The sequence below is a fragment of the Pezoporus wallicus genome, unplaced genomic scaffold (genome assembly GCF_028554395.1).
Source record: "Pezoporus wallicus isolate ANWC-B61680 ecotype Strahan unplaced genomic scaffold, APGP_CSIRO_Pwel_v1 contig_6354, whole genome shotgun sequence".
Taxonomy (NCBI): Eukaryota; Metazoa; Chordata; class Aves; order Psittaciformes; family Psittacidae; genus Pezoporus; species Pezoporus wallicus.
The window spans coordinates 3,566,238-3,586,558 of record NW_026638688.1 but is presented as its reverse complement, the minus strand read 5'-3'; the positions used below and the strand labels follow the sequence as shown (position 1 = coordinate 3,586,558).

Sequence of the window (20,321 nt, the reverse complement as noted above, 5' to 3'; positions counted from 1 at the left end):
GAGGCTTGCACTGAAGACAGTCACAGACTTTAATGTTTAGGAACAGATATAACTTATTAGGGAAAGAAAAGAAGCCGCTGAAGAGAAAATGCATTTCATCTGCAGGAGGCTGCTCTTTATGTGATACATTTGCTTTTTGCTACTACATTTCTTCACCCCTCCCATCCCTCTCTCCCCTCTTTTTACTTGGTTTAATAATTCAGCTCTTACAGCCCAGAATTAAATGTTGTGCTGAGCTAAGAGCAGTGTGCTGTGTACTGTATTAACAAGCTGTGGTTTTGGTGCTTTGTTCTCGTCCGCCACTGTTGCTCATGCTCCCCAGCAGAAAGCTACCCTGTGATACTGTGCTCGGTTTTCCTAGTATAGCACTGTCTGTAGAAGGACCAATATAATAAAAAGGCCATCTAATAAAGCAGCAAAAGCAAAATTGATTCAACCCTCCTCCCTCGCCTCCTTTTATAATATCGCTGTCACTTTTTCTTTTGTAGTAATCTTGCTTTAATATTTATGACTCTGCTTCAGACATCGAGAGTTCAATGAGGACAAAGTTTTGGGTTTCTATTTCTTTGTGTGAGGTTAGAGGAGAGCAGGGACATCTGGTCTTCCAGAGCCCATGGGGTCTGTAGGAAGATCCATCTGCAACTGGAGGCCCTGTGAAGCGTCAGTCTGTCTTTATAGGGGAGCTGCGGGGCAGCTTGAGGTGAGGGTTGTGAACAGGAGGTAGTAGTGGAGCTTCTGCTGCTCCAAGGCAACCCAGCACAGCCAGCACCTTCTGCTTGGTTCCTTCTGGACATGGCACAAAGCCGGATGGCCCAGCAGACTTGCTGACAGTGTACGACAGCTCTGGCACATGTGTCAACATCAAACTCCTCAAAAGCCAGGCAAGGTTCAAGAGTCACAAGTGGGCCATCCCTGGGCTCCAGGAGCAGATGAACTTTTCATTAACTAAAGATGAAGATTTCTGATGACATAACGTGCCATAAAAGTTTCTCAGAAGGCTGTATCCCAACTGGGTTTGGTCACCATGCTTTGACACAGCTGTACCCCAGAAATGAGATACACTGGCATGTAGGAAAAGGGAATCCTTTTTTAAAATGCTCTTATTTTAAAAATGAGACAATGTGGGAAAGTCACATCCTCTGTTAGAGCTGAAAAATGCTGAATTGTTCCCAGGCACCAAAGCCCTTCTCTATGTCTTAAAAAGGGTATAAAAGCAGGGAGTGCTATGGAGAAGTTGTGGTTCAGGTAGGGGGCACTGGAGAGATGAAGGCAGTAGACACCAAGAGCCCTACACAGCTTGGGAGCATGGCATCAGTGCTCCCAGATAAGAATACAGTTTTGAAACTGTATGAGCATGGTGCAAGAGAAAGTCTCTGACCCGAGGCACTGGAACAGAGAGGGCGCAGAGAAAGGCAGTTGCTTTCCTCTACCTCACAAGCAAAAATTCAAGTCATGATTAGATAAAAAATCTGAAAGAGATGGTATTGGGCCCATTTTCCTCTACACATAATCTGATCTCTGAGCCACAGGACCCTTGATAGCCAGCCTGTCCTTATGAGAATAATAACCTAATTTTAACTACAGAAGGAGTTAGGGGTTTTGTGAATTCTGAATGCTGCTTGGAATGGCACCCTGTCCTTTCCAGTGGTGTCTCTGTTCCCATGGCTGTATCTTCCACCACCGTGGTTATAATTCAGAAGTGCCCTGAAATGACCGAGAGTCTGTGTTGTTAATTTTGTTCACAAAGCGCCATGCTATTTCTGTTTCTTTAAAATCAGCAGCATGTGAGAAAGAAGTATCCCAAACCCAATTTACTCTCGAGGGAAACTGATCGTTCATCAGCCAGACAAACTGAGACTTATTTGTCAGGCGGGTGAACTTAACAAAAAAAATTGAAGCTATCAGCATAAACAGCTATGAGCAGCTCCTGGGTCATAGATTATTGTTCAGATATGAAAGAAGTAAAGCAGATCTCAATGTAAAAATCAACACTGCTTTCCAGCTTCCAAGATGGTTTAGAGCAACAGTGGATGAAAGTGATGGAAGGGAACACTCTTCTGTGCCTTTTATATATTTGAAAGAGTAACATATATTTCTTGTAATATCATGACAGCCTGATTTGCAGTTGATCAAATATATGGGACATATCTGTTGTTATCTAAATACACGCGTGGAGCAATGGGGGAGTGTAGAATCTGTTTGGCTTTCCCCTGCTAGATAAATCTGTGGGAACATGCTGTCGTTGGGATGTGCTGAAGAGATGCGCTCTGGCACCTACGCCACAGTGGAGAACTGTGAGGACAAACATTTGGGAGGAAAGCTGAGCTGATCCTAATTGAAGCAGACACTAGTGCTCTTTCATTGAAGCTCCACCAGCTTCGGCCACCTGATGTCAGGTTCTCCATCACTGTGTGAGGGTCACCTCCAGGCAGGGCATGCTAAAAATAAGTTACACACAAACCCCCTCCTCTTTCCCACATGTGCACACAAAACTCTTCAAGTGAGCAAAGAAAAGCATGTGGGAACTGTTCTTTGACACCACTTCAGTCAACGAGTGTGGTTCACTGCAAGTGAGGGCTCTGGTTCTGTGCCCAGGAGGTTTGGGCTGATGAAGGAGGTGCCACACTGATCCCGGGGCTGGAGAGATTGCAGGGCTAGTCTTTAACAGCTTACAGAGGACAGTGGACTGAGGTGACATTCAAAGTCTGGCCACACTCAACTTGGCATTTTTAAAAGGCATTTGTTAGTTGTTTCTGGAGGAAGTGCTGTCTGTGCTGGATTGGGTGGTTTCAGACGTTTCTTCTTGTCTTGGAGCCTATATTTCCAAATCGCACTTTTCTTTCCCTCCCTGCTTGGGCTATGAAAGAGCAGTTTACTCAAATTCCTCATGACATCTGCTGTTCAGCATTGTAGAAATGGCTTTCCTGGAGAGGTTATGGTGTCTTCCCTCCTAGTTGCCTCTCAGATATGACATCCTTCAGGATCAGGAAGGCTTCTGAGCTCTGACAGGGACCATCTGGGTTTTTTGTCTCCTTCTGCAACAGAGAACACGAGTCATTTGTGGGGAACATCTGTGGATATTTTGTTTAATCAGGTTTTTACTGCTCTTGTGGCTTTGGGTATTAGCACTGCCTTCGGTACTTCTGTTCTCTGACAGAAGCATGCAGCAGCTGAATCTCCTGAGTGTCAACTAAACCATATTATTGGCTCCCTCCAGGGGTAGCTGGGTGAAACTTAATGGTCCATGAGATACAAAAAGTCAGTAGAAATGATCTAATGTCCCTTTCCAGTCTTAAACCCAGTGAAATGGTGAAAATTCTGCTTCGAAAGGAAATGGCAGATGAGCAGTTGCCAGGATCTCCTACCAGGCTTCTTCTCCAGCTGTGTCCATGGGGAGCAGTTCTCTTTTTGCAGTTTTTCAGCAGAATTGCACCATTTTCACTCCTGGAAGCCAAATCCTCATTTCCATCCTTCTGCACAGCACATTTGCTCCTCCTCCCTCAAATGCTGAAGCTCTTTCATCCCGTCTTTATGGTGACCATTTCTGAGAATCACTTTTTGGTTTCCCTTCTGCTTTTACCAGAGTCCAAATGAGATATCCATTATATCTGACACCTACCTTTCACATAGATCATATCACACCTCCAGTTCCAAAATACCTCTGGCCCCCCTAAATGCAGAAATCAGTCTTGCGCATCTACTCTCTCTGTGTCTGGTTGTGAGCTTTAGCTAAAGAAAGTGCACCAGGAATTTTTATAAACTCCAAACGTCTTTTGCTTTCCTCTTCTGAAGAGAAAAATGTTCAATTTAAAGTTCTTGGCATGCACTTCTCTTTTTCTTGGAAGCATTTGCAAAGGTGTCCAGAGTTGCCTCTCTTCAGCTGTCGAGTTGATGTCCTATCCTGTGTCTGCTTTCAACAGAATCAGTGTTTTCTGTCTCAGATTTAAATGCTTTACTGTGAATATTTCCATATGTAAAGAGAAACTTGAGATAAACTGCAGGGCTAGAAACCCTGGAGTCTGGGGATTTCAAGCATGCTTTTTCCTTATCTGAATTCAAGGATGCATCAGCTCCATGGTGGCTACGGTTCCACACAGGGAGAGGGCAGGCCTCTTCCTGGTTGCTCTACCACATCAGTCACTTTCTAACTACCTTACAAAGCTGTTTTGATTTTTACTGGAAGTCAGAAGTGATTTTAAGCAGTCTGAGGAGGTTTCACCTCACCTGGCTGCAACAGGGAGTTGTGTCCAAAGAACAAACACATGGCTGTTTCTGGGTTTTTCAATCCAGCATAACCAGGTCACAATCAAGTTAATGGCTCTACTTTAACCTCATTTTGTTAGTGAAAGGGCACTAGGGAGATGCAGTGAGAGATCCTATGCCTGGAGGAGGAGGGATATGGCCGTGGTGCAGCACACCCTGGGAATGTTCCAGCCAAGTCCCAACCTGATCAAATGCAAAAGGCTGATCAGGATGAATACAGTAGCAGTTTCTATGCTTATCATTATGAACTATATTTTCTGAGGGTTTGTTTAGAAGAAAACTGTAATTAATTACAAATTCATTGTAAGATAATAGCGTAGTTACCAGAATAGATGTTCTCTGTCCTTCCTTCCCTTTGTGCAGCCCAGAGGCTGTACGTGCAAACTGTCACAAATGCCTGCATTTACATCCAAGTAAACACTCTTCACTCGTGCTTCCATCCTTGTGTATGCAAACATTTATGCTCTTGCATTTCACCCAGTTTCCTGCCTTCAGGAGTGAACTTTAGAGGCTGAACACTCTGAATTCAACAGCTAGAGCTAATTACCAGGTTGACTGCGACTCTTTTCTGGGGGACAAGCCAGGCTGTGGCCATCCCTCAGTTAACAGGCATTGGTAGGAGGCTGGCAATGTGTGATGTTATCACCAGCCAGTTGACCAGCAGAGCTCAGCTCCTTGGACCTTCCACTGTAATATGTTCTTTATGCTTTTTATATTTCTTAATCTTTTTAGAAGAGCAACAGCCAGAGGCTAGTGACTGCTGAGGAACTGATAAGCTTCTTCCCCACTAGAAAACCAAACAGGGTTTAAACTATTTCCTTCCTTTAGTTAATGTTTGCAATTCTTAATAGTATGTTATTAGGAAGTTGCTGAGCAATCAAATGAGAGCGCAATTGCTAATAAATTTTCTTAATAAAATGATTAATGCAAATATAAAGATCTTCCAGTGATCTTTTAGTGAGTTAAATAAATGGCAAGTAACTTCTTGTTAGTTTTGCTGGGTAAATTCATTTGGCACATCTGTAATTTAAAATTTAAATGAAATTTGCAGGCATTATTTTTACATTATGCCAAATCTAGTCCCAGAAAGGTGGCTGCAGTTCTCACTCTTGTCATTTTTCCGTATTGACACAACAGTTTGTTGTTCTTTGGGTCCTAACCCTCAGCAAGCCTTCCCCCTCCAGCCTACATTATCTCTCTTATCCATGACCCTTCTTAGTCTGAGAGTAAAGAGAGCTAAGGTTCTTTCCAAACTTACTAATGATAAAGACTGTTCATTCTCCCAGCCATTGTTGGTGCAATCTGTTTCAAATGCTGGAATTGATGAGTGTCTCAGAACAGTGTAGGAGGGCTGCCTGAGCATGACTGAGCCACAGTGTTAAAAAAAAAATCAAATATCTCAAAAATAAGAGATTCATTTGAAAGAAAAAATAACACTGAAGGAAGGCACGGTTTGCCTGAAATAAAGCAAGGCAGCTAAGTTTATTATCTGGATTATTAATTGTGCTGGGTTGTTCAGCTGCCCCAAGAATGTCACTTTAATCATTCAGTGAGCCTGGAGCTTGAGTCTCCAGAGATCATGTTCTGATCTCTCACATATGGTAAATCGCATTGTTCATTAGACCCAGTCCAGTCACATGGAAATGATGTTCAGGCTATTTCTATCCGTATCTGCTACTTTCCTTCCTGGATGTGTCAGTCTCATGATGAGGGCAGTGACTCCAGCTGATAGAGACACAATTGCTGATTGCAAAGAGAGACACTGCTGTGAAAATAAAGAGAACAGGGTTTCACTGTGGTTCAGGCTTCATGAGAAGTCTCTGTCCCACAGAAATACAAATTCCCTCAGAGAAGGAAGTTGCTGATGTATATGAGGTCACCAACACTGAGCAGTGAAAAGAGGATGGATGACCTTGGGGACAAATTGCTGGGCTGGGATGCTCAATATGTGGGCTCAACTCCAAGAGGAAGGAAAAATTGTCACCAGTGCATGAGATTCAGTTCTCAGCTCTTGACACTCTGTGCTGCTTTGTTTTGGTGGTGAGACAGGAGCAGGGACTCATTTTATAAGTAGGAAACAGGATTTCTTGCTCTTCCCTCTGAATATTTGATGCTGGCAGTAGAGAAGCTAGGAACAAGGTAATGTTACCCAGCATGGCTGTAAGCCAGTTGAGGATGACTTCTGGTCCCTGCTGGAGGGACGGAGCTTGGATGGAGCCCAGCTGAGGATGCAGCAAGCTCATGTTCAGGAGGCTGTCTCCAGTCACACGTGCAGAAGGTTTGGTACTGGTGGCAACCATCAGGAACCAGGTCAAGGGATTCCCAAGCAGTGCAGAGCGCTTGCAAGAGGACCCTAAAATGTCACAGCCAACTTCTCACCCTGCACGGGGGGCGGGGGGGAGCTGGCAAGTGATGTGTGAAGTGTTGAGTCAGTATAAATGTCACAGCCAAAGGTTTTCAGAGTCAGAGTGACAACAGAAGGAGACACTAGTGCCAGGAGTTCTGACAGAGGGAAAACACTGTCACTGCCACTCTCTGGCTTCGAGATTTATTGATGGTAACTTGGGATGTGCCATAAACAGGGGTGATATTAAATGAGTCTGACTGTCGCAGGGGCTAAGTTTTACTCTCTGCCTCACTGAGATCCTGAGGCATTTTTCCAGCAGCTCTCACGATCTCATTAAGTGCTCTCCCAAGAAGGGCTCCAACCCAGGAGAGCCTTCCCTGCCCAGCACAGAGCCAGCTGCTGAGATCAGACACGAATACCTGCCAGAGGACCCAATGAGCACTCCTCATGGAGACCTCCAGGCCATCACCACCACCTCACTGCCTTCACCACCATGGCTTTGTGAACTAAATCCTCATGTCAGTGGCTCTGACCTCAGTGTCAGCAGCTCATGCCCTGGGACAAACGTCTCCATAGCTGTGTTCTGACTGTACTCAACTTAGGTGAACATTTACTGAGATGCCCTCTCAGCATTGTCTCAGCTTCTGAGGACAAACCCATGGTTTCCTCTTTGTTTCCTGGAGTCCTTGGCTGCAAAGGACTGTGCTGTCATACAAATGGTTTCCTTCTGCTCCTTGAATGCATCTGGGGCTGCAATAACAAGCTCTGCCTGTAGCCTTTTTCCCTCTTAATAACACAGCTCCACAGGCCAGCCAGCTACCACCCCAAGCGGGCAGGACTTGGAGAGCCACTGTGCTTTTCTGCTGAGGGGTTCCCTTCTTCAGATAATACATTTTATCCCAGAAGCAGCAAAATCTTCAGTAGAGCCCTGGGGATTCTGAATTCACTGTTCCATGTCACTTCTGCCTATCAAAGGTGAAGCAGGTCTGTGGAGATGAAGGGTAAAGCACCCCATGTCCACAAGCTCTGTTCTTCACAGGTTGCATTGACCAACCCACAGACCTCAAGGAGAATTACCTACTCCAGAAATCTTATCTCAGGGAAAAGGCTCATTTTGGTGATTTCCCTGAGAAACCTCCATGTCCTTCTATGCTCACAACCTTTCTCTCTGTTCCTCCAGTCTGCTCGCAGTTCTCCAAGGGCGTCTATGCCATCTTTGGATTTTATGAGAGGAGGACAGTCAACATGCTCACATCTTTCTGTGGGGCTCTCCACGTCTGCTTCATAACACCAAGCTTCCCCGTTGAAACGTCCAACCAGTTTGTTCTCCAGCTTCGCCCAGAGCTCCAGGATGCCCTCATTAATGTCATCGAGCACTACAGCTGGCAGAAGTTTGTGTACATTTATGATGCTGACAGGGGTAAGTCACAAGTACATGGGTTATTGGGCAATCAAAGAGTGGTCTAGGTGGAGTCTTTGCATCATGAAGTCCTTTTACTGTGGGTTGCTGGAGGTTGAGGGTGTGGCTAGAAGGGCCACCCTATGTCTTCCCTATTTTCTATTCCATTTCTAAATATCCATTACTGCTGAAGGTGGGCATTAACTTAGATGAAGCGTTAGCCTGACCCAGTATGTCTGTGTTCATAGGGTCAGGTCTGAACCCCATCAACACGAGAGAGAGATTTAATGTTTAAGCAGTTTGAGTTTCAAATGGGGAAATGGTTTATATTGAATGGGTCCCATACTGAATAGGTCAGTCAAACTGAAGGACACCAAGTTCTATGTTTATGAATATGAATCAACAGCTGCTCAGGTCTCACCTCAGCCCACATCCAGTTTTATACATGTGTGAGTTTCTGGGGGGGTAGCTTGGTAAGCCACTTTGCACAGGGCTTGGAGCACCCTGTTCCAGTGGAGGGTGTCCCTGCCCGTGGCTGGGGGCTGGAACTGGAGGAGCTTTAAGGTCCCTTCCAACCCAAACCATTCTGTCCTTCTATGAAAACTCGATGTTCCCTGTTAGTATGTGTTAGTTCTTCAAGTAAAATAACAAAAGCTTTTGCTGGGTTCTTGGAAGATATTTTCTAACTTTCTAAACCATGAACAAGGCTCATGAGCTTATTGTTCTGTGATTCAGTTTCCCCAGCTCTCAGGTGCCTTTACAGCACAGGCTTGGAGGCTGAGAACAAAATGGACTTGGGAGGACAGTGCAGGGTGATTCACAGCACTGTCCTGGAAATTATCATTAGCCCTTGCAAGGAGGATGACCTTAGGAGATAAGGAGAAGGTATAAAAGCATCCCACCCATTTATTCTTGTCATAAGTCGTGGGCACACTGAATATCCCGAAAGGACTGCAGTAGGCAGGGTTATCTAGCAGGACTCCAGAGCGGTCCCAGTTATGTGCCTCTCCGCTGGAAGGCTGTTTATGTAATTTAGCCAAGATCCTTTTAAAAATGATTAAGTTTTCTGATGAGACGCTGCTGAGAGAGACAGGGACACTGAATGTGATTGTGTGTTGTGATTGTTGAGGGTGTCCCTAACTCTAAGAGCATGTAGCCTAAACAGATCAAAGACAAGAAGGGAACTGTGGCTGAAAGAAATCAAGTGATTTGGGTAGTGACAGACGAGAAGGATGGAGATTAGAGCCCTTATCTGAATCCCACAGCAAGGCCTGATCAACGAGACTGATCTGCTGATTAAAAAGGAAAACCAGGCCTGGAATCATCCTATTTTCTGTGCTAAGACAGAAAAAGTGGGAGTCATTAATTCTAGCCCAGCTGTGTTTGGGGAAAATGCTAGACTATTAGCTGCTGTCTGTACTTGTGATGCTGCATCCAGCATGGCTTGAGGCACCTACGCAGGCTGTCAGAAGGATGGAAAGATGCCATTGCACAACTAAAACCTGTTTCTCTTCCCCCTCTCTTCCCATTGTAGGGTTGTCAGTCCTACAGAAAGTGCTGGATACTGCAGCTGAGAAGAACTGGCAGGTGACAGCAGTCAACATCCTGACGACAACAGAAGAAGGCTACCGCATGCTCTTCCAGGAGCTGGAGAAGAAGAAGGAAAGGCTGGTGGTGGTGGACTGTGAATCTGAGCGGCTGAACATCATCCTTAGCAAGGTTTGTTGGGTGGGATGTCTGGGAGGGGTCTTGCACGCAGGATGGGAAGGGCTGTTTCTCATGGAATAGTTCTCTTCCCCATACTTTTCCGATCCATGTCTCATGGCAGCTGTCATTGTATGTGGTGTGTGTGCATTGCAGCAGGCTGCTGAGCTTGCAGATATTCCTCTGCTGTGTTATTGTGGAAACTGTAAAGTCACATAAGTACTGGGAGCTCTAATGTATTCATGCTGAGTGAGCTCTGCTGCTCCATGTTCCCCGCTTGTTTGACTCCTCTGATGAGCCCTTTACATCCTCTTAAGTGCCCAGTGAGTTTGATTTGGGCTTATTCTTCCAAGCAGTGTGCACAAGACGTGGCACTTCCTTATTCTGCTGAGTTTTTCTCCAGTTTTCCCACCTTTTGTGAGTTAGGGTGGAGGTGTCCTCCAGCCTCCACATGCAGCACTGAATTCTCACAACCAGTGCCTACAGGATAGAAATGGTTTTATGGTACATCTATAGTGGCCTCAGGAGCAGTGTCTCCAGATCAGGCTAGAGCTCACCGTCCTCCCAAGGCATCCAGGATGTAGCAAAATGACATGTTAGTGCACAGCCATCTCCTGGTTGTTTTGGCAGCTTATGACCACAAGGCAGATGACATATGCATTAGAGGACTCAGTTCTGTGCCCTGCCTTACTCATCCTCAATCTAGACAGGTCACCCAGTAATGCAGACTCTAATTTTCTCCATCCTCTTTCCACTAAGGCTTGCCCTAAGTCCCAAACATGGAAATCTGTAGACAGGAGAAGAGTGCAAGCCCATAGATAGGTCTCAGTCCACACTTGTGTCCCCTCTTCAGCTCCAGCTGCAATACCTTTACCTCTCACACCTACAGCCAAGGCCTTCCCACCACTGGGACTGCCATCCTATGTGGCTTACAAAGGGCCCCACAGCAGGTGTTCTGTGACTACCGCTATCATGCTTCTCATAATCAGCTCTCTCTTACCTCGTGCTTCACACATTGCCTTGTCTAAGCTACCTGTCATTTTCTGTCTCACACTTCAGCTGCTCATTGTTTGGGGCAAGGACTGCCATTTCACCAGCTGCACGGCTCAGTGATGAGCAAAATCCATCCTTGATGGGTGTCTCTGGGTGCTATCCTATTATATATGATAACGTAGCAAGTAGGAGGTTTTAACCTCAAAGGTCATGCTCATGGAAGAGAGACCAGATTATTCTGGAGGATGAAGTCTTCTCTCTGATCATGGAGCAGCTGCAGTTGAATAACATTTTTGACAGGATGACGTGACCTAGGCAGTGAATTTGCCTTTTCTGCAGGCTTCCCTTCCCTACAGGGTATATCGGATTTGTAGGGTTAATGAAGTTGGGTTTTTTAAGCCTGGTTTGTCTAACAGAAAGACAAATTCTGTAGTCAAACATTATCTAATTTTCCTAATATGAACAGGAAAGTAAGTCTTTCTTTCAAACTTCTTCACATAACTGGAGCAAGAAGTTGAGGTCCATTCCAACCCAAATTATTCTAAGAGTTAAGATTAGATATAAGTAAAGCTATTTGCAAGAACACTAAAAATCCAGATCTTGTGATTCTTTGATCTGCATTGATGTAAAAAACACCCATTCCAAAGGAAAAAAGGAACAGTGTTGTGTTTTCCTAATAAAAGACAGAGCAATTCCAACAGTCATCTGTGCCTAACTGGTAACACTCCTGTTAGGAATAGGGCTGTGAATAACTTTTTCAGACCGTGTAGTCCATTTCCATCCTCGTTTGCCTTCTTGTTCTGAGTCCACAGGGATTTCTGAAAGCAGAAGTAGTTATCCCACTGTTAACAGGGGATGCCAGGTCTGTCACAACATGCAGATGACCGGAGGGAGTCAAAGGCAATTCTGGGCTTGCTATCACAAGAAATTCAGCCGGGACTCACGCTGGGGATGGCGGCAGGTCTCAGCTCACCGCACCAGCAACCTCTGTGTGGATGTCACTGCTCTGTTGGCCCTGTCTCTTTGAGTGCCTGAGTTGTTCAAAGAGCTGCCTCAGCCTCTCAGGGACATTTTAATGCATTTATCTTCCTCCCTGACAAGCTTGTCTCTGTCTTTTCGGTGGCTGTGGATTTGTGCTCCCCAGTGAACAGAAGAGCTGGGGATGGCTGTTTAGCATCATTGCCTACATGTACACACTGGTGCTTGCACACACTTTTAGTTTCTTCTCCCCACTCTGTACACATAACACAAACAACCACCACTGACTCCAAAAAGGCAGTCCTCATGTTCTGGAGACAGTAGCTGTAAAGGAGCCGGTGTTCAATATGTTAATGATACATGGGAAAATGACCTGATTTCTTTCTCAGAGATTTCTCTGTGTCATGTCTCAACGGCACGAATTATCTTTGCTGAGGTAACTGTCATTTATGAGCCAGGCCTTGGTTCATGGCAGGATATCCGCAGGGCTGCACTGTGTAACTTAATGGGATAAGTATGTGGTGGGTTGTATTCCGTCAGAGCCCTGTATTGTTTCTTCCTTGTCTCTCATTAAAATGAATAACTGGAATTTCTCCTTTGCCAGTGTTTCACTCTGAGAGGATTTCTCTCTAATAGATGTCAAACTGGCCCATTAAGAAGTGGGTAATGAAACCTAGGTGGCCCAAGTGAGCTATCAGCATGCAGCCTAGCACAGCCTCTCACCACGTTCAGGCTAAGTGATAAATGCTATTATAACCTCAGCTTGCTACTGCTGTCCAGACACATTAGGACTGAGCAAGCATTTTAAAATAAATTAAGATCACAAATAACTGTGTAAAACACAGGAAGCAAGCCTCATAATTCAGGTGGATGGATGGGCTGCAAGATTAACATCTCAGGGAAAGCTAGGCTGCAGCCCTCTCTGCTTCATGGACTCTGACACCTAATAAAATAACAAAGGGAGAGTTTGGGCAGAAGAAGCCAGTGTCAATATTGTTGACACTGGAGAAATGGCGAATCTGATCGTAAATCTTAGACTCCCCATTGCCCTGGAGATGCTGCTTCCTCTCACAGGGTCTGGGACTTTCTGCAAAGGACGGTCTTAGGTAATAAATGGAAGGGGACAAGTTGGGTCTGGTTTTTCTGCTCAGATCTGTCAATGGAAGATACTCAGAAAACTACCCTTAGTAAGAATGCATACCTTTATAGCCTTAAGTATACAGAGATTTTTTGCTGAGAGTCCCGACCTGCTCAGCAGAAGCCATACTAAAGGATCCTGTGTGGAGAGCCACTGGGCAGTGAAGCTGGTGGAGCTGACATTGGTTGAGTAAAGAACTGCTACTAAACGAAGCTTTCATCAGAGTTAATTGCTGCCTCTACGTTAATGCTGGAAACCAGATGAGTTTTAATGTGCATGCAAGAGCACTTCATCAGAGAAAGGCTAAGGCAGATAAACCGCTTTCACAGAGCAAGTGTCAGCTCGTTTATAATCCATTTGGAAATCCTTAAATGGCTGCTCACTATAATCTGGGAGTGCTGTCCCATGGGGAGGATCAGTCTGCACATGCCCTTGTCTGACACTTCTCAGACACCCTGGTATCAGAGAGAAGACCTGGATAGACAGATCTCTGGTCAAACTCAACACAGAAGTCTTACTATTATCATTCTGGCTGTGAGGATCTTTCTGACCTCACTACAGCCTGGCAACATGGGCAGTAATTCAGAATCAATTTGTACAATAATGGAAATAAGCGGTAGTGTTGCCAGCAAAGAAACCTTGTGGAAACAGCACAATTCTCCCAGAAACTGGCAATTCTTGTTTTTACAGGTTCTTTTACAAGTTCATGTTGGTATGGGCTAGGTTGGTTTTTACTGACATCTTTCTCTATGTGGATTGGCTCAAAGGCAGGTGGTGTCTGGCTCTAATAACCTGGTAAGTATTGAACAGTGCTGCTGGAAATCAATGCAGAGGAATTTCACTGGAAACATGGAGTCAGCAAGAATAATGTAATTTTTAGCTGTACTGTTTTCAGTATTTTTTTAAATCAAGGAAGAAAAAGACAATTAGAGACCATCTCATCGAGGACTGTCTCCATAATCACGGGCAAGCCTGCTACAGGAGATGCCTTTCTACCTAGACAGGTGAAACCTTTCCAGCTAAGATCGAAGCTTTCAAATGTTACAGATCTGTAAGCAATTGTGTTGATAAAAGAGAATAAAAACCTAACTCTGCAGGCATCAGGGAGAAAGGAATAAGTGGCAAAGAGCATATATTGGGACACCATGAATATGAAGATATAAATAATCTCAATGAACATGCAAAGGGAATCCTCTGTGTCTTGCCCAAGCAGCTTTGTTCTGGAGATGTGGTTTAAAGCAATCCCAATGCATTAAAGGAGAAAGATTGTCCAATAGTCTAAACCTCCTGACATCTCACTCAGGTAGGTGTCTGCAGCAGTGACTCTAGCTAGGACAATGTGCTCTCCAGTCTTGCTTGATGTTTCAGCTCTATTCACAGAACAAATGGATCCCAGCTCCCCACTTTGTTCCTTTACTGTCTGCATATAAATCTTGGTTAACCTTTAAAATAAAATAGGCACCACTGTTTCCTACACCCCCCCTGCCCCGAGTCCATAGGAGACAGGTTTGTTCGGGTAGTTCATTCTTCCCTGCATGTGGGATCCACTTGGTGATATTGTCCTGTCTAATTTCAGACTTGATGGTTAAATATTGTTTGTGAAAGCCTTGTACTTCTTTTAACAAGACTGTACACTTTTCTTTTACTATGTCTTCCTGTCCGCAACTGAACAGTCTCATCGGGGAAGAAAGACGGGAGGAAGGGCAGAAGAAAGCTCTTCTTCTTAGGTTGTTCTTTGTTAAATAGCTAAATATCTTTGGTTTTCATCTTGCAGATTATCCAGCTTGAAAAGAATGGGAATGGGTACCACTACATTCTGGCAAATCTGGTGAGTTGCCCTCGTTGGTGTTTTGGTTTTTTGCTGTCTCAGGTATCTCCAAGATCCTTGGGGGTTTGTAATGGGTTGACCCTGACTAGACATCAGGGTCTTATCAGTTCCATCCTCAACTGGGCAAGGGAGGGAAAATATAACAAAAGGCTCTTGGGCTGAGATAAGAACAGGGAGAGATCACTCACTAGTTACTGTCATGGGCAAAACGCTCTCTGCTTGGGGGAATCAGCTTAATTTATTACCAATCAAATCAGAGTAGGATAAGGAGAAATAAAACCAAATCTTAAAATCACCTGACAGTGGTGGGGTAACAGGGAATGGGGGTTGTGGTCAATTCATCACACGTCTCTGCCACTCCTTCCTCCTCAGGGTAGGACTCCTCACACTTCTTCCCACTGTTCCAGCTTGGATCCCTCCTACGGGAGACAGTCATCCATGGACTTCTCCAACATGAAGTCCTGGCATTGCCCTCCTAGCTTGTTTCAGTCATGCCAGCAAGAAGCTGTTAACTATTAGTAACAACTTGCTTTTTCTAACTAGTTTTCAGTATGCATCCCCCGTGTTTCACAGCCTCAAAGCACCACTAAGGGCAGACTTGTTGATGATGCATTAAGATCCCTCTGACCTTCCAGTAAAAATAAAGTACTTATTTTCCAGCTTGGTGCTAAACCAAATCTGACTGTTATGGCTCCAAGGAATGAACTCAATGTAAAGATTTCTGTAAGGAAAGGACTATCCCAGGGAGAGAAAGGAGAGCAAGGAGGAGCTGCCCGAGGACAGAGGTAGTAGGCAGTGGCAGGGCATCTTTCTGGAGCAATTTGCTGTTCTTTCCTAGGAGGGTGGAGAATTTTTCTGCCTATGGAGGTTTGGGAAGAGGTAAGAGAGAGAGGAATATCCTCAATCCATATGGCAGTTGGAGGTTTTTCACAGCAGAACAGAATGTGTTCCCTAGATGTGTCCATCCATCCAGGGGGATGCGCAGTGGATGATGGGCTGGTGTCAGCAGCAGGGTGAGCCATGCATGCAGGGTCCAGAGCTATTCTTCCTTCCCACAGCTGCATCTTCAAGGCAGCACTGGGTAAACTTTAAACTACCAATTAGTCAAGCAGTTGCTGCCGTTCTCCTTCTCTCAATCCCAAGATAACTCTGTAATTTACAAGACAAAAATGGCCACATAATTACCCTGCAATGCCCTGATACTGACCCGGCACTTCTGCGCTGGGTGCCTACCATGTAATTACAAAGTTAAAAATATTACGTTGTGCAGGGGGAGACATGGAAATTGTAGAGCAGCCAATAACTTCAGCTGCTAATTTTTAAAAAATGATAATTTGCTGTAACCCAGGTCCCGGTCCTCAGATCTTTATGAAAAGTCCCTTCATTAAAGTTAAGCAGGGAAGCTATTTGGAGTAGCTGGAGTGTGTGTATCTGCGCTTCCATGTCTACCCATATGGAAGGCTAAATGAGAGTCAAATCACCTTTCTGTATGGTTTCAGAAAGATTAATGCACTAAAGGCATGAGGTGGTCTAATCCTTAGGTGCAGGATTTTCAAAGGATGTTTCCCTCTGTCTTATAATGCCATACTCCCCTGCTTTCAGCCTCAAGAAGTACCCTTTCCCTATCTTTAATTTGTTTTCTTAGCCTTTGCACAAGTGCTGAGATGACAGAGCTGGCTCGAAGAGGCTGTATACTCAGCCAACATGGCTTATAAATATTTAACTCAGACCCAAAGGCTTTCCATTTCCCTAGACCCTCTGCAGGGAGATTCTACTCCCCAGCTACAGCTCTGTGGACACCGGGTCTGGAGAGACAACAGAATCCCCTGGTACTAGATGTGCTTTTCAAGGAGTTTAGATATGGGGGGAGAAGAAGAAGAGTGAAGGGAATTCAAGCTCTTTCTTTGGTCTTTCCTCTTTTCTTTCTTTTCTTTTCCTTAAAACCTAGAATTATGCAAGAGCCAAGCTGCAGAGATGTATTAATGAAAAAGAAAAAAGAGTAGGGGGTAACCAGACAGCACTGGAAAACGGGAATTGCACACCCCAAGGTCAAGAAGGCTCTTTCCAGGGCAGAACAAGCTTTGTCATTCTGTCTGCACATGAGTAGGTTCAGATACCAGAAACCAGATCAGTTTCTGTGATGTGCTGCACCCAAATGAGAGCTACTCACTACACTCAGCAAGAAGAATGGCAAAAAGACCCTGAAGATCCCATGTTCCTGAGAACATATGGCAGTGAGGAAGGATGGCAAGCCTTCCTATGCAGGAACATCCAGGGATGTTATAGGGGATTGGCAGAATGCGGGAAGTCAGCGTCTGGCAGGGTTAAACCTTAGCGTGGATGCTCTGATCCAAGAGTTCACAGTAGGTTTTACCCTCTTCTAAGGACATCTCACTGCTGGATTAGAGCCCTCAGAGGGTGTAACATGCTGTAATTTATTCCGACTGACTCATATGCATAGTGGATAGACCTTAAACACCCTACATTTTCCCTTGTAGACAAGTCCTAAGATGACAGGGTGTGCATTGCCCACCCACACACACATACCCTCATGTGCACACCCGTATGCCTAAAAACCAGCCTGTTTTTTGTGGAAGTGGCTTGTTCTGGAGCCAATAAATTAAGAACTAAAAACTGCAAGTGCCTGAACATTTCATTTCCAAATTATTTTAATCCAAGTTATTCTTTTGTCCCATGTGCTGGCTGATGGAGTACTGATTTTAGGACTCTCATCCTATATGAAGATAAGGCTCCCAGGCCTGGCTGAGACATGCTCTGTTTTGCACAAGTCAAGTGAGTCCTCAGCTGGTTCATAGCCTCCAAGTTGCCCACGCTAACTAGAGCAAGGGGATGAATTTTCAAATACCTGCCTTTTGCAACACAGCTTTAATTTCTTAGTAACTTTCCCGATTATGGAAATGACACATTGGAACCAAATGTTGGGAAAAACTTACGGATAACCCACTGAAATTGTTATTTTTGGCTATATGCTTGTTCAGAGCTATACTCAGCCCCAAAACAAGCAGTGGGACACTACTGACCAGTTATAGCAGCTCCAAACTGATGTTACATCAATGAGGCCGCAAGGCAATGCACAGGCTGAATTAGGCCTATAAAAATCATCCATGGAGGCATTTTGAACATAGAGGAATTCCCTCTCTGGTCACAGAGAATTCATGAACAAAGGGGAACTGGCTTGCATTAATCACTGCTTGTTCGCCCAGCAGTTGCTGTCGGGTGAGCAGTAGTAAAGCACCAAGCAGAATTTGACAAGTAGCAGCAAATGAAAGCTGGTGTTTCCTAGCAGGAACAGCTTTCTTTTTCAGTGAAATTGCTGTTGCCAAGGTGAGACAATAATATTTCTGTGTTCACAAACAAAATGAAACCGTTCTGCACCTTAGGCCACGGGCAGACATCCTTCTCTGAATCTGTTATGCCTGTTAAGGACACAACCTGCTTTGTTTGCTCAACCCTGCTTGTCCCATGAAGGTCTGTCTGCAATATCACTGCAGGGGAAAGGTGCCTGTGAGCATTCTTGCCCCTCCTTGAGGCAAATTTGGTGCTGTCTGTGGCTTTTGCAAACTCATAAAAACCTGATCCTCGACCAGCAGTCACAAGAGTTACCTGAGCTCTCTTTTACCAGTTGCCAGCCTGGATGCTTGTGAAGTGTACCGGCACTAGGGGGTTGTGATCACATCTCTCACCATCTGTCTCTTTCTTTTTGGAACTCAAAGAGGTTTGGCAACTTTAAGAAGTGTTTGGTCTTGTGAATCTCATTTTTCTAAGCTTTGTTCTCAGCCTTTGAGAGCATCTAGCAACCACAAATAAAAAATACAGTCAATACCATCAGAGGACCCAGCTTAGAGACTTCTGGGATTCCTTTCTTTTGATGTTACAGGCTTTTTCCCCATAACCTCGGCTTCATGCATCTGTTTGTTCTATGACAGGGATGTAGATTGGCTACTGGCAATAGTGGAAAACATCAGTTCTCTTGGGCAGAGAAAAATCTTTGTCTTAAAATAAGTGACATTGGTGTGACCTGTCTTTAACAGAACAGTACGAAAGACAGCTGCCACATACAATGTTTCAGCCTTTTTTCCTTCCTAGCACCTTAGTCCAGGTTGTTCTTTTAGCAAATACTCTTGTTTGAAGTTGAATAGATAAGTGTATGAGGTTGCTGATGCGAGGGGTAGCAGGGAAAAGTAAAGATAAAAACATTGTTGGTTAGCAGAGGTAAACGTATTTTCCTGTGCCATTTTACATCAGCACGTGTCAGTGCCTAGTTAGACCATGGAGGATGTTTCACTTTGCAAGCAGTTGTCTTAGCTTTAGAGGTTACCAGCCCAGCAGCTTTGCTAGCAGAGTGGCTTGTGCAGGAGTCAGAAAATACATGCTGGTTTGGTTCAGTTCACCTGTGATTTGAATGGGCCTCTTTGATTTCCTCCTTGCCTCCTGCAAATGGAAGAGGGAGTTTGTGAACCAACAGGGCTGAGATGCAGTGACCTGAGCTGACACAGACAGTGAAGAAGGAGCACCCTCCCAAACTGGCTGTCAAAAAGGATGTTCACATCCCTGGGGAGCAAAGTTCTCCCAGCACAGGCAGAGAGCAGCTCCCCTAAAGCAATGCAGGACATGTACATCCTGCTGTGGCTGTGTGGGGACAGTCTGCTCTGCCCATGCTGGGTACGAGCTTAGTACAAGAAACAGCATAAATGTGATGTATTGCACTGGCCGTGGGTCAATGGCTCTGCTCCTTGTCCCAGGCTCCTGATTCAGCTTGCCTGGAGCTAAAATGTTGCTGTTCTCAGTCTCCCATCATCTTGAAAGCTGCCATGTGTGTTTTAATCACCCTCAGCTCTTAACACTGTCTCCTGCCCCCTGAAGTATTGCTGACTGAAGGTACAAACAAGGTCAGCAATGATCGGGTTTGCATCACTAGCTGATTGGAAACTGTTCTGTGGGAGTTTCAAAAGGATGTGTACAGCATTGGCTTCTCATCATGGTAACATCTCAAGATGCCTCATCTTGCAAAACTGATATTCTTATGTTGGAAATAGATGCCTTAGGTTATTTTTAGGTTTCTAAAATTACTCCAGCTAGACCTTTCCTCTTTCTGAGAGCTTGGTGCAAGTAGGCTCATGAGAAAACTTGGTTTTCCAGGCAGAGGAAGATGATATAATGTATCAGTGAAATTTCTGAGGTTTGAATTTCACTTCCAAATGGTTTTTCTGTGCTGATTCAAAAATTATCAAGCACAAGAAACCCTTATAACATTATCTCATCTGAATAACCAGTAGTAGAAGACACAGCAGTGCCCTGAATTAATTTCTGCTTGAATTAGAGTGTCTCATGTAAAAGAAAATCATCTGGTTTTGATACAAAAGTTTCCCACGTGGGGGAATATGAACTGCAACCTTGGAAGGATTTTTGCAGGAGCTAATGAAGGCTCAAAAGCATGAGTGACTTACTGTGGCTTTAAAAAAATCAGTGAACATCAGGTGAACAACTGACAGATTTTATTACAGCCGTTGGAAGGAAAATTGTGTTTGCTTAAATCTCAGCAAGAGGGTGTTAAACTAACAGGTTTCCTCAGCCTTTTGCAGTCTCCTAATCCATTACCCCAGCTCAACTGGCAAAGGGTGATGTGTAAATCTGTAGTATCTTCCTCATG

At 44.7% G+C, this 20,321-nt stretch overlaps 1 protein-coding gene across 3 annotated transcripts in view; it reads left to right on the top strand.

Moving 5' to 3' along the window:
- The window catches only part of GRIA1 (glutamate ionotropic receptor AMPA type subunit 1), a 119,891-nt gene that overhangs the window by 49,184 nt on the left and 50,386 nt on the right, over positions 1-20,321 (top strand). For all 3 annotated transcript variants that reach the window (XR_008972475.1, XM_057411929.1, XM_057411930.1), the window contains exons 3-5: positions 7,791-8,030; positions 9,544-9,728; positions 14,597-14,650. Coding sequence is in view for 2 of the 3 variants with exons in the window: in XM_057411929.1 (XP_057267912.1) it covers positions 7,791-8,030; positions 9,544-9,728; positions 14,597-14,650 (479 nt within the window). In the remaining variant the exon portion in view is untranslated. The remainder of the gene's footprint in view (positions 1-7,790; positions 8,031-9,543; positions 9,729-14,596; positions 14,651-20,321) is intronic.